Source organism: Dicentrarchus labrax, unplaced genomic scaffold (genome assembly GCF_905237075.1).
Source record: "Dicentrarchus labrax unplaced genomic scaffold, dlabrax2021, whole genome shotgun sequence".
Classification (NCBI taxonomy): domain Eukaryota; kingdom Metazoa; phylum Chordata; class Actinopteri; family Moronidae; genus Dicentrarchus; species Dicentrarchus labrax.
This window is the reverse complement of record NW_026136702.1, coordinates 23,837,223-23,854,615: the sequence shown is the minus strand read 5'-3', so window position 1 is coordinate 23,854,615 and position 17,393 is coordinate 23,837,223. Positions and strand designations below refer to the sequence as shown.

Here is a 17,393-nt window from a genome sequence, read left to right as displayed (position 1 = left end):
GCAGGAATGCCCTCCAACTGCTCATCTCATCAGAAAATAAAAACTTCCTGGAACTAAATACACATGATGATTATCTCTGTACAATGAAGTATTTTCCCACAGACTTAAGTAGCACTTTATTGTAAATACATTTACTTTAAACACAGAAAGTTTACATTTCATTACAAGTCATAAAGACTGCTTCATAATTCAATCATTTGGGTCCACCGTAATCATTTAAGCTCTACGTTACATGACATGTGCATGTTTTATGATGCTTGTCAGACGGGGCTGCCCTCTGCTACTGAGCGCAGTAACCAGATATAATGGAATACTTTATGGTGCAGCTGGGGATATATATGCAGCCGGAACATATGTGAGAGGAAACATTTGTAAGAGCCTGAGTGGAGGTGTTATTTTAACCCACAGTGTGAGCTGTGAGCTATAGGCTACTCACAGTCACACCACTGTGGGACAGTCGAACTGGCTGACCTACAGTACACTGAGAGCAATAAAAACTACAGAGAAAGAGAGATCCACTCACCTCACGCCTCAGTTTGTTTCTGTATGTTTGTACATCAGTGTGTGCCTCTTTTACTGTATTTATACCCCTCTATTTTCAGCTCACCATAACCTAACCTAAACTTAATTCTAACCAAAGTTTATTTCTATATTACATATGAAGTGTTGACACAGAGTCTCCTCACTGATAACACTTGCGAAATATGCCAAAAGTTAGATGGGAGGATTGATCAGACTTGTGCGCTAAATATGAAGCTGTAGTCTCTTTTTATTATATAGTTTTATTTCATTAAGTGAAGGTTCACTGAGAGTAAACCTCTCTTTTACAGGTCACATTCTCACAGTTACACATTCATACCTGGAATCTTCCCAGTACAACCACAGTCAGTCTGATCTGCTGCCACTGAGCAGCTCCACTGGAGTGGTTGGGGTTAAAGGCCTAGCTCAAGTGCACATCAGTGGTGGTAATAATAATCACTTTCCCCTCCCAGATTTAGCCTGTAAGTCCAGGTATTGAATCAACGACCTGCCAGTCACAAGCTTGCTAACCTTATAGACATGGTTGTACATGTTATATGTATATGTATGTTATGTGGAATATGTATATGTGGAACTGCTTTATTCAATTCAATTCAATTCAATTCAATTCAATTCAATTCAATTTTATTTGTATAGCGCCAATTCATAACAGAAGTTATCTCAGGACACTTTCCAAATAGAGCAGGTCTAGACCGAATTATTTACAGAGACCCAACAGTACCACCATGAGCAAGCACTTGGCGACAAGGGCACGGAAAAACTGCCTGTTAAAAGGCAGAAACCCTCGTACAGATCCTTCGGCTCTAGGTGGGTGGTCGTCTGTCTCGACCAGTTGGGGTGAAAGAGAGAGAGAGAGAGAGAGAGAGAGAGAGAGAGAGAGAGACACAGACAGATAGACAGACAGACAGGTGCACAGCAACAACAGTAGCAACAACTACACTAATAGTAGTGACTGATGATGATGAACATGACAACAGCAAATCAGTGATTTTACTGGTTTTAATTACCGGATCAGTTTGTTTTGGAGAGGAGGAGACCTCTGTGGATAACTGGGCTCCCGGTAGAAACCTCCTGAACCATGAACACTGAAGGAATCCTAACCGGGAGAAGGTGACTGCAATGACGGCAATGGTGGTGAAGACAGCAACTCTTATGATCCTTGCGCTACTTCATCAAACTTTGTCTTTTGTTATTGTTTTGATGAGAGCGACCCCCTAGTGGCGGAAATTAAATATTGTACCTCTGTTAATAATACTACAATACTACATTTTATCCTACATTAAGAATGCTACCAAAACCGATGTGTAAAAATGAAAAGTTGTTACACTGGAACTATTTCTTCCACTGATATAATTCGTTATAATTAGTTGTTCAATCCCCGGCTTTAGCACTCTGCGTCATAGCTCACTGCCATCAGTGTGAGTGTGTGTGTCTTGGATAAAAGAACCTTTTAAATGTAGCCTTGTACAGTTTTTGTACACATTTTTGGAGGTAATGAATGGTTTTTAAGTCCCGGCAAAGCATCACCTATGTTACATTATATTTTCTGTATGTTGTAGGTGTTCCAGGAGGAAATGGGCGTGGTCAAATCCTACAACCTCAAGCCTGGAGGAGACAGAATCCCTGTCACCAAACAGAACAGGAAGGGTGAGTTCACATACGTTTTTTAAAGTGTATTTCAGCAATGAATGACCGGGGGTCATTACAGTCTGGTTAACCAGCAGGGTGCAAGTTTATGCAGGTATATATGAGGTCTGTGTTATCACATTTCTTCTACATGAACCTGCATCCTGTTGGTTAATCAGACTGTAACAGAGCAAAAGCACATTTAAATCCAGGGTGATACAATAAAGGGCATATCACTGAAAACAAAACACACCTCAGTTCAAGTAAATGGAACCTTTGGTAATTCCTAATGGGACTTTCTGACACTGAGGTTCTGTATATTCAATACGGGGCAGCAATGACCCCCACAGCTTCTGGCTACCTCCAAATAACAACCTATACCATATTCTGCAGGTCACTGCCATCCACCTATTCTAGACTCATCACATAACCCACTGGTTCCCAACCTTTTTCCTTAAGGGACCCTTTTTTATCACCAAGTAAACCTGTGACCCCTGACTAAGTGATATATTTTATGGATATTTCATTCAGTACAGAACAACTGATAAACTACACAGTATTTTAGTGCGTGAAGGCTCAGTAAATATAGCTTGTGTCTTGCCCTTATCCTATTTATATCTTAAATAATAATCTAAATGTTACAAATAACAATTTCATTTAGTTTTCTTCCCAAAATGAATGAAATGCTGAGATATAGGCCTCCTGTCTAAGTTTTCTTACAGCCATTAAAGGTCCAGTATGTACCATTTAGGAGGATCAATATTCAGCAGTGGAATATAATATTCATAGGTATGTTTTCATTAGTGTAATCACCTGAAAATAGGAATCATTATGTTTTGTTACCTTAGAATTAGCCTTTTCTATCTAAAGTGTGGCCTTCCATGTTTGCCAACATGTTGAACCACTATGTTTCTACAGTAGCCCAGAAGGGACAAACCCAACACTGCCTCTAGATAGGGGCGTTTTTATGTTTTTTGCGCATTTCGCGGCCACTGCAGTTTCTCCTTCACACTTGAAAGGGGAGGGTAAACGGAGAGAGTTGCAACCTGCAACTATACCACTAGATGCCACTAAATCATACACACCTTTAAAAAGCTGCTGAACTCTAATACTAAACCATAGTGCAATAGGGCAATGTGTAATAAACAAACCAGCACCGTAGCACTTCATTTTTTATTTAGTTTTTTATTGTCTCTTTTTAAGCTGCCATATTGTCACTGTTTCTTTCATGTTTTAAGATGTTTTATGTAGATTTTGTGATGGGTTTTTGATGCATGTTTGGTTGTTTCTGTAAAGCAACAGATTGTAGCATTGTGCCCTAGACAAATTTCCTCTCAGGACAAAAAAATGTATTCTATTCTATTGTATTCTTAGTTCAAGAAGGCCTCATGACCCTCCATGAAGTTTTGGCGACCCCTAAAACCAGTGACAAAGGAAAACATTTGCTAAAATAGAGCAAGAATACGGGACATGTTCCCCATCCCCAGTGGCAGCCTCCCTGTTTTTCCTTGTTTTCTACCTTGGGGCTCAGATAATGTCCTATTGACACTGAAACAATAACTTAACACCCATGATTTCTTTACTGAATTTAACCACATTGGTGCAACGTGCGATGGGTACAGATGGTGTAAATATAATCAAGGTGGTCCTTTAACACTGCACTTTAAAGAAAACTGTGCTGTTTAAATCCTCCTCCTGTGCTATTCAACTTCTTGCGAGCAGCAACACGAAGCCTGGCTCAGCTCGAAATCTTCTTTATTCTTTTTAAGAGGATGAGGTCGAGCAGAGAAAAGAAACTTTAACTTAACTTTCCTCTTATTAAACCTAATTTTCCATCTAGCAGCAGTCCAGGTCCAGCTCTCTGCCAGTGCTCCTGGGAGGACCAAGGCTGGAGGGTAAATGGGTAAAGGTCTGTAATGGAATATTGAAAATCACGCTGTTCTGTTCCCTCTCTCTCCACAGAGTATGTCCAGCTCTACATCGACTTCCTGCTAAATAAATCCATTTATAAACAGTTTGCTGCCTTTTACCATGGCTTCCACAGTGTGTGTGCCTCGGATGCACTCATGGTGAGTCCACAGTGTGTATATGTGCTTTTTGAGGGTTAATGAAATAATAGAGACGTGCTTGTTCGTTGCACAAACATTACATGCAAACTTTTCATTAGTCAGTCATACGAGTATGACCCAGGATGGAAAAACCAAACACTGGCATTATTTGTTATTTTTTTGCGGCCACCGTAGTTTCTTCTGCACACTTAAAATGGTGATAGCTGAGGGCAGAGCAAGTAAAAATATTTCATCAACTTATTCAGTCAAAGACAACTGTAACAGCTACATGACCAGTTTCATACAAAACCAACCTGCTCCAAAACAAAAAAACTGTTTAAGTCCTTCAGTCACGTCCACATTGTCTGACGTATCAGGATGTGATGAGGCAGGCCTGTGGTTAACTGTGTGTGTGTGTGGGTGGTTTGGTGTTGGTGTGTTTGTCAGTCTGTGTGATTGGGACAGAGTGTTGGGACGTTTTGGCTATTAGGTCACAGTGTCAGACAGCAATGTCAAGAGAAAGTGAATACATGCAAGGTGGGCGGTATTCAGTTGGTTGCATTATGCGACTTCGCCGCTTGATGCCGCTACATCCTACACACTGGTCCTTACATGTACATACATACTGTACATCTTATGTCTCTGGTGTGTACTGTTTTAAAGTATTTATTATTTAATTGTTGTGCCTTATATTTGATATCTTTTTTATACTACACTGGAAGACCATTTGCACAAATGAGCTGCTTCAACAATTCATTATTAAGTTGGGTTTAATTCATGTGACTCAACATTTTTTGGAGGATTAAACATACTTCTTTTATTATATGTTGTTAGGATTTACAGTGTAGATTCTTAATTTTATCAACCCTTTCTAAAGTAACTGTCTTGCTTCCTGTCAGTAAGCATATTGAATTTGTGATGTAGTCATTTTTAGTTCTGAATACTTGATAAATTTGCAGATGAACAGACGTCATTGCAACTTCTATATGACTCAGCTGACTGATGCTCAAAATGTTTCTGTAAAAGATGGTAGAGCTCAAAATCAACTGACTCTCTCTTTGCTCTGAACCAAAACACTAGTTCTAACAGCAGAGGCCTCACTCAGACTTGTTTCAAGATAAATTGTGAATGTAAATTTTCCTGGAACAACATTTCAAACATGCCAGTAATGTAGAATTTATTACTTCCTGTGCAGCAACAGCGGAAGGAAAATTTAACTTTCACTGTTTTACAGTTAAAAGAGAACAGGCAGTTTTTCCTTGCCCTTGTCGCCGAGCGCTTGCTCATGGTGGTACTGTTGGGTCTCTGTAAATAATGTTATAAAGAGTTCGGTCTAGAACTGCTCTATTTGAAAAGTGTCCTGAGATAACTTCTGTTATGAATTGGCGCTATACAAATAAAATTGAATTGAATTGAATTGAAAACACATTTGCACACTGTAGACTCTTTTTTTCTCCTTGGACAAAGACAGTTGCCCAAAAATGGAGCTCAGGCAGTGGATTCTGTTTGCCTTCCTCCTTAATCAAATGTTAGTTCTCCCTGATAAACAACTGCTGACTCTAATCTGATCATGTTATTGTTTGTTGAACTCTGGGGACCCTGAGGAAGGTCAAAGGCCCCTAAGGGACCCAAATATACACAGTAGAGAAATCCATAAGGCCTGGATCCCCCTTTGACACTGACTCTTATACCCACCCTATATATATGCATTACATTAATGCACTCCCCTCTTCTGCACAGTTTTCTTTCTTTCTTTGCGTATTTATATTTTAAAAGTACTTCATTTTTCTGTGTGATTTTTGTGTGATTTGTATATTTGTATATTTTATGCACCAATGCACCAGGACACATTCCTTGTAGGCGTAAAAACCTACTTGGCAATAAACAATTCTGAAATATCATTGGCCCAGCTTCACAAACAGTTTGCATGTTCTTTTGCCTGTTTTTTGTTTTATTTTATGCTGTTTAAAGTCTTTATAAATAAAATAAATAGCAATAAGTATACATATTAATAATAATATATGAAATATATTCATTATATAAATATATTAATTTATTTTTCTTATATCTTTTCATTGCCTTTTGTTTTCTAGTGCCTTGAAAAAATGAATAAATCATCTATATTCAAGTTAAATAATAACAACTATGGATTAACATTAATGCCAAAAAACAACAAGTAACAGGTGCAACAAGTGGACACAGTGTAATTTCTAAAAGGTTTCTCTGACATTGTTGGCTAGTATTACAACAGTAGCACATGGAAGTGCTCTTAGAATGAAATGACCTCTGACCCTTTGTTTCCTAGCCTTCACAGTTTTTGGTTTAAGGCCAGGGGTCACAACAGTCAAGTTCACAGTGAGCTGTGTATGACTGTGAGCACGTTCTCATTGAATTGTTTTGTTGTGAGTCACACCTCAGATCTTCTCAGAGTGAACGCACTGAAGTAACGCTGTGTGACGGACTGTATATAAGACGGACAGATGGACAGTTTGACCGCTGTTTATCAGCCGAGCGCCTGAATCTGGGTCAGAGAAGGGGCAGGCCAATCCTGTCCTTGTTTGCCAGGCAGACTCGATTGACCAAACCAGTGATTTCACCTGGCAAATAAAGCGTAAAACAGACTGGTAAAACTCCAACTGGACTGAAGCAAAATAAAACTCATCGTCTCAGACTGTTATTCTAAGTGTCTGACAACATTATCAAAAGGATCCCTACAGATAGACCTTTGGTTTAACTAAAAACAAATATAATATTGCTATCCCTCACCACCAGACTCCATAGACAAAACAGTCTGTTTTACCTCATTGTAACTACATTCAAAGTGGACAGAAACAAAATAAAACTCACCAAAACAGTCTTTGTTAGTTGAGTTGTTTCCACTCTTCTAACAATCACCAACTCTGGTTTGGTTGAAATAAATCTTTAATAATCAACGAAGAGGAGAAAAACAGCAGTTTCGGCCAGACCAGCTTTTGAAATAAACCACAGAGAGGCTGCGATAGCAACACAGGCAGAGGGAGTGTGACACCATGACTCCACTATATCTTTACATAGCTAATAGTTATTTCTTGCCATGTTAATGTTTTAAATATCACATATATATATAACCTATACATATATAGATAATGCATATCTCCATCATATCATAGCATATGGGTGGTGCTAGAGAAAAGCACATGGTCTATGGAGCATGCCTTTGCCATGGGAGCATGAATGTAAATTCCAGGATGACCTGTGGATTTATTTGATCTTTGCAAGTGGAAACCTTTTCTTGATGGTGGTACTAGATGAAAGGTCAGGAAGTCACCATAATCATCAGGAATCAGTCTCTGGATAAAACTAAAAACGTAGTTTGGCGAGACAGTAGTTATAAGTAAGTAAGATATCTTGCTCTGGGCCAAAGTGCAGAACATTCAGATGGACACCGCCATCCTCATGAATGCAGTAGTGTTAAGATTTTAAATCTAAAGCCTCTTTTGTAACCTTTCTTCTACACTTTTACACTTACACTTGCCTACATCAAAGTCCTTAATTTGTTACAACCTTGGTAGTGATTAAGTAAGCATGGTGCTTTAAAAAATGGTGAAAGCTGAGGGCAGAGCAAGTAAAAATATTTCATCAACTTATTCAGTCAAAGACAACTGTAACAGCTACATGACCAGTTTCATACAAAACCAACCTGCTCCAAAAAAACTGTTTAAATCCTTCAGTCACGTCCACATTGTCTGACGTATCAGGTAGTGATGAGGCAGGCCTGTGGTTAACTGTGTGTGTGTGTGTGTGTGTGTGTGTGTGGGTGGTTTGGTGTTGGTGTGTTTGTCAGTCTGTGTGATTTGGACAGAGTGTTGGGAGTTTTAGGCTATTAGATCACAGGGTCAGAGTCAAGATAAAACTCATCATGAGGGGGCGTCGTTACTGGGGCCTTTAATGTTACAGTATTTAAACTACTGAGTGTATGCTGTTCAAATAATTTTAAATGATTGAGTATTTGACTATTATTTATTTTTTAAACTTCTCCAATCCAAACACAAATTCAGCCAGTGTGCAGACTTGCTCAATAAGTAAGTCCACTTTTGTGTGGTTGTAAATAAGAAACTTTCACTTTCACACAAGAAACCCCCTTGAAGTTGACATATTTCACATTTTTTGTAACCAGCTGGTCTGGTGACGTAGAACTTCCTGTTTCTCCTCTCGATTTACTGGTTGTGTTGTACTGGAAGTGATTGTTGTGTTCAAACGCTGTTGTATTTTAGTGGAAATTCTACCGAAAGGCTGATGTTGCACCTACAGAGCTGTTTTCATGAAATGCTTCCTCATGGTTTCCTGTAGCTCAGTGGGTTGAGCACTGACACTGCCAAGGTCAGACGTTTAAATCCTTTGATTACGGTCGGCAGTTTTTCAGCTATAGCTATTGAATGTATTTCAATTCTGTAATTAAAGGTCCAACATTCAGGAGGATATATTGGCAGATATTTGTGTATAATTACCCGAATATAAGAATAGTATTTTTGTTACCTTAAATGAGCCTTGTTGTTGAACCGCCATGTACTGTAGCCCAGAAGGGACAAACCAAACACTGACTCTAGATAGAGACGTTCATGTTTTTTGTGTACTTTAAAGGGGAGGGTGAAACGAGGAAGTTGCAATCTGCAGCTACACAGCTAGACAGCACTAAATCCCACACTGGATTGAGTAGTTTTCACTGTCAGAGGCAGAGTCCGCCATTCCCATACTGGGTTCCGATTGCCTCCTGTGCATGAGGGATTTACAGGAAATTATGCATGTACGTAATGCAGTATTACTGATAGTAATTATATCAGTGTATTGATATGATGGTTCGTGGTTTTAGTAGTCTATAAAGGTCACTGTAACCTCAAAATGTCCATGACACATCTTTTGGTCCTAACTTGAGAATTGATTTCGCAATTATGACAAAATGTCACACAGATTTTTAAGGGATAGAATGATGAAGTGGTGACATTTTTTACTCAAAAGGTCTAAGGTCAACTTCACTGTGATGTCATAATATTCTGGAAATGTTCATTTTTCAACACCATAACTCAGGAACAGAAGTGGAGATTGTGACTTTATTTCACCGTTTGCTGGGCTCTGAACTGGTGACACTTTTGACTTAAAGGTCAAAGGTTATCGTGACCTCAAAATAGGTTTTTAGCCATAATTTAAGAATGAATTGGCCGATTCCAGATTTCACACCCATGTTGACTGGGACCACACAATAACACAAAAATGTAGCGAGTTTGAAGGACCACTGCATATACATGCACAGCCGTGGCAACTACATGTACATGAGGTAGTCATTATTGTTACGTTAGATATGAATAAATGTGTGAACACTTTAGTTGTTCATAAGATGTAAAAAATACAGGGGAGGTTTTTTTTTTTGTCCAGTTCTTTTGTCCTTGATGGTATTTTAAAGGCTTGTGAGATGTTTGCTGTTGATGCACATTTTAAAGAAGTCAAAATAAAATCTCAAAATTAATTTTTTAAGATTCCATGTTGAATTGTGCACTTTATCTTCATTACACATCCTGTATATCATCCTGTGCTCTTGCTTTGTGCAGCTGCTGCGGCCGGAGGAGGTGGAGATGTTGGTATGCGGGAGTCCAGAGCTCGACATGAGCGCTCTGCAGAAAGCTGCTCAGTATGAAGGATACAGCAAGACAGACACCACCGTACGGTAAGACGCCTGCACTTCCTGTTTACTGACGCTGACTTCCAATGCTATGCAGGAAGTCTATAGATAATGCACACTCACTGTTTGTGCAGCGAGTCAAACCGCAGCGGATTTCCTTTTTTAGGAACACATTTTTTTTTCTTTTTATTTGATGTTTTTATTAACAGTGATCCCACTGCGTGGTGGAAGTCAGGTGAGGAAAGTCTGCTTATTATGAATTCATTTTAATCAATGTATGCTCATCAAAATGTCAGTGATACTCTCCTGTCATACATTACTGCCTGTGACTGGGAAATAGAACTGTGGCCCATTTGGTTCCTCTCAGCCCAACCACAATTTGTTTTTTCAGTTCAAGTGAAATTCACTGATGATTAACTAATGATTCCCAGTGTGTTTAAACTGCAAGCAGGCAAGACATTAATTCTGTACCAGGAAGTAACTCTCTCTCTCTCTCTCTCTCTCTCTCTCTCTCTCTCTCTCTCTCTCCACACACACACACACACACACACACACACACACACACACAGACACACATAGAGATGTCCTTCAGTCCTTTTGTTTCCAGCAGTAGGGAAGGAAAACGAGCCAACACTTGTCAGCCACAGATAATGTAACTCAGCACGGTGCTGACAGCTGACAACAAGCAGCTGCAGGCCTGTTACACAACCTCAATACTGTCTGTCTGTCTGCCTGTCGCCTGTTTATTTCTCAGCCTATCATTTTAGAAAGTATTGCATACAAACATCCCAGTTGTGGAAAGCTTTCATTGTCCTTGGTCACAGTGCAAACTTCAAATGTATCCATTATTTATCTAATGCTTTCAAAAGGCACATTGTTTGGAAATGAAATTCCAGCTCTCGTCCTGGTCTCACTGAGGCCTTTTATGTAGCGATGCCTTACTGGTTCTAGGCAACATATAATTTTCAGTTTTAAGTAATAGTAGACATAACAGCACAGCAGTGCTGTGGACAGTAGACTAAAACGTATCTGTCTCATTCATGCTTGAGTCCATTTTTGTGTTGCACCAGGTGCTTCTGGGACGTGGTGCTGGCCTTCCCTCTGGAGCTGCAGAAGAAGCTCCTCCACTTCGCCACAGGAAGTGACCGCGTTCCTGTCGGAGGAATGGCCGACCTAAACTTCAAAATCTCTAAGATCGATGTTCCAACTGACTGGTAGGTTCCAAAAACGGATCAGACTGAGACCAGAACTCGGTCATTGACAACTTGTCGACACAGTGATCCTGAGAGACATTGAACATGTGCACTTGCTGCAAATTCTCCCAGAACCAAACATAGACTTTGCTACACTGAACCAACACAATGAGAGAGAGAAGCTTGGCCTTTTTAATATCTGACACGCACACAAAATGTACAGACAAAATGTACAGACAAAATGTACAGACAGAAAATTGTGACAAAAAGTCATGACACCACCACAACCACCTTCACTGACTCAACTAACTGTCTCCTCACTTTCTGATTTGACTATCTGGAGTGTTTAAACTAAAATGTAGATATTGCTGGTGAAGTATTAACAGTGTAATGCTCTCTCTCTTGTGTTCTGGGTGTGAACTGAGCTGCAGGAGATAAGTTGTTGAACTGTTGAACTTTAAACTTATAGAAACCTTGAATCTAGGTCAGAGAATGGACTAGCTGCCCCACTGCTGATCTTTTACACACAGACACACACTGTTGGTCAGATAGTTTCAGTGATTTGTATGTGCGAGATCAGTTAAGGATTTACCGGTTTCTCCACATTTTAAGGAAACTGGCTGTAAGAAATATGTTTGACTTAATATGCAAAGGTGTTATTTTGAACATGTTTTCAGGATCAGATGTAACTTTAGTGGTGAATAAGTACATGGAATTTTATGTTTTATTTATGTTTATTTAAAGGACCAGTGTGTAGAGTTTATTTACACCTAGCGGTGTAGTTGCAGATTCCAACACACTTACTTCATCCTCCCTTTCCAAGCGTGAGGGAGAAACTGTGGTGGCCATAAAACACGCAAAAAGCATAAAAAGGCCCTTTGTAGAGCCAGTTTTTGGGTTGTTCCTTCAGGGCTAGTTTTCAACAGTGCAGCCTCAACAGAAGGCCTTCTGTAGATAAAAACGGCTCATTCTAGGGAAACAAAAACTTAATGATTTTTATATTCAGGTGATTATACACTAATGAAAACATACTTATGAATATTATATTCCATTTCTGACAATAGATCCTCCTCAGTGTTACACACTGAACCTTTAAAGCTGGGGTCTGAATGAAAACAACAAGTCAGAGCCAAGAAAGATAGTTGATTGTTAAGTCTCATTCTCAGGGTGTCAAATATTGATGCTGGGAAGACTCAACAATCAACTATCTTAAAGAGACCAACCCAAAGCGTCTTTCTGTCTCTGATTGTTCCTTTTTGTTCAGGCCTGGTGGATTCTTGCAAATGCCATTAAGAGCACTAGGAGCAGCTTTAAGTTGCTCTCAATGTACTTAGACACAGAAAACTTTACAGGAAGTGTATACAAGTAACTATTTTTCCTGTCCATCTCTGTCTTTCACTCTCTGTCTCTGCAGGCTGCCAATCTCTCACACTTGTTTTAATCAGATCTGTCTGCCTCCGTACCGAACCAGGAAGGAGCTTAAACACAAACTCACCATCGCCATCTCCAACGCTGAGGGCTTTGGCCTTGAGTGACCAGCCCGTACAGACTATTAGCGGCGCTAGCTATCTGTCCACCTCAACTACCACAGTGCACCTTACTTATCTCTTTGGTCATGGATCAGACTGTAGAGTGAACAGGTTTCTCAGCAAGCGAGTTCTAATGTCTTTTTTTTTTTCTATTATCATGGACTGTAATGCAGTTGGTATTGCTAGACTTGGGTCGTCCTCATCCGTTTGCCAATGTTGAATAAGACGGGAACTTCCCCCTGAAACAGCTATAGGGAAATACTAGAAATCATTTTATTTGCACATGAACTGTTATTATAAGACGTCCCTGATTGAAGGAAACTAAATGAAGAAATTCTGTTTTTTTATGTCAGTAGATGTCACAAAATAGAAATTTGAAAACATCAGTGTGAGCCTTCCACAGACTTTACTGGTCAAACCATTACAGTTTCATAAATTAAATGTTAAATATTTCTGGTCCCTTATCATTGAAAACATATCAATAATATGTGTTCTCTAGAAACCTTGTATCACTAAAACTTCTCAGAAATTGTAATTATAGGTCACTGATTTGCTCAGGTAATTATAGATAGTATTATAATGACCAATGTTACATTTTTAAGCAGATTACCAAGTATTTACTTCTGTGATGCTCTACTTTATGGTCCAGAGTAAACCACCATTAGTCTACATCTGCATTAAGCCAGTTAAATCTGTAAACACAATTGTTTCTCTCAGTTTCAGCTCTTCATCCAGACTAAACACAATTGTTCACCACCAAAACAGAGCTTCTCTGCCCTCGAGAACGTATAAATCAATTAATAAATTAACACCAGCTTGGTGTGTCAGTGCATACAGGGTAAACAAGGCGTTTAACACTGTAATGCAATTTTAGTTATTTTAACAAAAAAACATTTTGAAACTAATTACATAGAACATTTTAAGTAACACAACATCAATTTTTAACGTTAAAAAGGATTCTTGATTAAGCAGATTTTAGTCATTTTAAGTGACACTAACCTAGTTACAGAAACATTCCTTTTTAAATAACAAATAAAAATGACAAAATTATGTCAGTGTGTCACTTAAAATTACTAATGTTACTTGATCAATAGTGTTTTTTTAACTTACAAAATTTAGTTAGTTTCACTTCAATTTTATTTAATCAGTTTCAACAATTTTTTGAGTTTACAGTAAAAATTTAATTAAAGATGACACCTCGAACACTCTCTGTGATTGTTAATTTTCAATGTAAGAATAGCCGAACACACAGCAGACCTGTTGTCACTAACCTGGATTTATATTGATTTTATCAGATGACGTTATGATTATGAAATAAGGATTTAATCAGCGCAGTGAAGTAGCTTGGGAACAGCTGCAACGATTAGTTGATTAATCGATTAGTTGTCAACTGTTTAATTATCAATTAATCGTTGAGTCATTTTCTTAAGAAGAAATGTTCAAATTCTCTAATTTTAGCTTCTCAAATGTGAATATTTTCTGGTTTCTTTAGTCCACTATGTCAGTGAACTGAATGTCTTCCGGTTGTGGACAAAACAAGACAATTGAGAACGTCAACTTGGGCTTTCGGAAACAGTGATGAACATTTTTCATAATTTTCTGACATTTTATGGCGCAAACAATGAATCAATTAATTGAGAAAATGATTGATTAATTCATAATCACCATAATTGTTAGTTGCGCTGCTGGTTAAAATGTAGTGTTTACGGGCTGCAATAAAATCACTATTTTCAGGTTACAAATGTAACAGTAATTTATATCAGGACAACTACATTGTGAATTCAGAAATCATTCAATAAGCTAGCCTATAATTCATCCTTAAGTATTCAATATGTGAAATTTAAGGTAAAGAATATAGGAATTTTTTTATGACACAGCAGTAAGATACAGCACAAGTACAAATTGAAGGTAAAAGGCAGTAAAAAGTATATAAGTTAGAATATAAGGTTTCGAGAGGACACTCAAGTTTCGAGATGTATGATTTTTTTATATTTACTGTTTTGTGTCACCGCTTTGGCGGCTTTTGAAATATATTTTTATGAAGGCATAGGGTTTTAATCATTTTGCTTTGTTTGCAGCACACTGTCAGGATTTAAAGCTTTGCTGGGAGAAGAATGCTATTGTGTATCATGAGATATAGATTGTCTTGTGAAGTTTTGTTCTTGTTTATTGACATTGCCGCCTGTTTTACTGAACCAAAGGCTGCAGCACAACTGTTTTCATTTTGTTTTAAATGTTGAACTAGAGCTGTTGATCGACAGTTTGGCAATTGTTTCACTTCTCTTATGTTGTTTATGTTGTATGATGGCTGCCATTGGGCTGAGAGATAACCTGCAGCTATAGAAGCTGATAGATGATGACTGTTCGTCGAGTACAGAAGATGAAGCAGGGTGGAGAAAAAAAACATCTTCTGAATGTCCTGTTTTGTTAGTAACATGTAGTTAAATAGACTGATTATTTTAGAGAGATGTTCAGTGATTGTTGCTAAGTAATTAAAAGAAAGGGTTTCAGAAGTATATATAGTGATTTAAGCACCACAACTTTTTTGCCTTTCATGCCGCTGCTGCCTCCTGTCTGAAACTGAGCAGTGCTGGTTTTAAACACTCAGCACTCTCTTATATCAGGTCGCCATGGCAAGATGTCTAAAGTCCAAAAAACCCAGAAGTTACCAAGCAACAGCCAAGCAGCTTGTATGGTTGCACTGTCCAAACGCATCAGTCTGATCTGGGTCACTCATTCACCCAGTCTCGCTAAGTGTCTATAGGGTCTGAAAAAGCCCCTTATACAACAATGGATCCTTTCTATCATTTAATGACAAGTCCAGAGCAACAGCAGGAGCCAGAAGCAGCTCTGCTCCTGTCAGCTTGAGAAGGACGTCGTGCCACATTCACATCACGTAGGACATTTTAAAAATACCAGCTGCTGACTGGAAAAAATGTCAGTGTCCTTGCGCTGAATGCAAGGCTGGGAAGTGGGAAATGTTGTAGAAGGAACTGCAACTGCTTGGGCAAAATGGGATAATGTGATGTCAGAGAAGTAGTTTTTTTGATATGTTAATCTAACCCAGGTCTGTTGTATGTGAATGGGACCAAACTGTGTCAGGTTATACAGTGGGATGGCAGCGTAAAGACCTTGTCAAAAATCTGTTTGAAAATATTTTAAATGGATTCCAAGGACTTGTTGAGATGTAATTATTTTCACAGTAGAGAAAAGTCATGTATTTCTAATGTTTTTTTTTTATTATTTAACAGCTGTAAACCTTCAGTTTTATCAGTATCGGTCAATGTTGGTAAACTTTGCTCTGTTGTGTTTTAACCTGAGTTGCAACAGTTGGTGAACTCATGTTAAAGGACCCATTTTTGAAATGATGCTTCTCTGTTGCCCAAGTCTTACATAATATACTGTATGTACTGCAGTGTTTCAACAAGTATTTACTGTACAGTAAAAGGCTGGCGAGGGGTCCCCTCTCTCTAGAAAAAGATTTCCTGACTGTGCACGTTTTTTTTTTAAAGGTACACTTTGCTTCACATTCATGCACATCCTGACATTGACACTGCACAGAACAGTCCTCTGCTGTTATTAAGTAGTTGCATGGCACCAGATGAACATGAACACACAGCAGATTTCTTTTGTAATTGATATGTCTGAATAAGAACCAGAAGAGAAATGACTGTGAGAGATGAGTTGAGTAGATATGGGATTCATCAGTAACACTTCTTTAAGGTAGTTCAGTCAGGGCTGGTGAATGAGCCAGCGATTGTGCTTTAGTGCTCTGCCTGAACAGTATTCATGTCTTTATGGAGAACTGTCAGTAATTCTCTATTAACTAGTTGCTTATTATCATGCATATTAGTTGCACATTGATTGCTTTATTTGCAGTGATCATTTTCGCATAGTACTTGTATGGGAGTTTGCACATCCAGCTGAAGAACAACTAGCCACAACTGCAGTATCTCATGGTCATGGAAAGGTAGACGATGAAAGTGTAGGCACTTGTAACAACTTGTTGCAGGTAAACGCAGAAGAAGAAATTGTTGCAGGAAGTGATCGATTATTCTGGGCTTTCGGTGAAGCGAGCGGTGGAAAAACAGGTAGGCGACAGTACTGTTTTGTACGGTTTCTGCACAACGTATGAGTTGAAAAGGCATGTTGTTGTCACGTAAGGGCCCTGATCATGTTGCACAGACATTTTAATTGCATTTTGTGTCTGTTAAGAGGAGCTAAAGGCACTCTTTAGGATATGCCCCCAAGAAGTGTATTATAACTAACTGGGAGCTCTGGCCATTAGCTGCAGGATCTCCAGTTTGCTAGAACCAATTCTGGTCGTTGTTTTTCCTATCGACAGTACTCGGTGACCTCTAGTGATCAAGACTAGGGTAAAAATCTGCCGAAGTTCCCCTTTAAGGTTGTTGCCATGTTGGATTTTTGCAGGGCTATAGCATACCCTGCTTTATGGTCTATTCTACTCTAAATTGGACCATAATTTACTAAATGAACCTCATGCTGTATTTCAAGAAGACTTGAAATTAGAGATCGATAAACTCAATAGCAAACTGTTCACTGAGCTAATAAATCAAGTGAGAAGTAGGGTCATTTCTGCATAAGGCTCATTACTGTCAGACTTCTTTTTTTTTGCACCCAATGGAGCTACCCCCTGCTGGCCATTAGAAAGAATTGCAGGTTTAAGACACTTCCACATTGGCTTCACTTCTTAGGTCTCTCCACTATATGTACTGTCAATGCCCATTTCAAATGGGGAATACTGTCTTATTCGGAATAATCAGTGTGCATGTAAACATAGTCA

General features: G+C 38.7%; 1 protein-coding gene across 4 annotated transcripts in view; it reads left to right on the top strand.

The window, feature by feature from the left end:
- The window catches only part of hectd2 (HECT domain containing 2), a 62,926-nt gene extending 46,856 nt beyond the window's left edge, over window positions 1-16,070 (top strand). For all 4 annotated transcript variants that reach the window (XM_051418075.1, XM_051418103.1, XM_051418085.1 and 1 more), the window contains 5 exons: window positions 2,100-2,187; window positions 4,129-4,235; window positions 9,797-9,912; window positions 10,938-11,081; window positions 12,475-16,070. In XM_051418075.1, coding sequence (XP_051274035.1) covers window positions 2,100-2,187; window positions 4,129-4,235; window positions 9,797-9,912; window positions 10,938-11,081; window positions 12,475-12,595 — 576 coding nt within the window. In that variant the 3' untranslated portion in view covers window positions 12,596-16,070. The remainder of the gene's footprint in view (window positions 1-2,099; window positions 2,188-4,128; window positions 4,236-9,796; window positions 9,913-10,937; window positions 11,082-12,474) is intronic.
- Window positions 16,071-17,393: the final 1,323 nt, after the last annotated feature.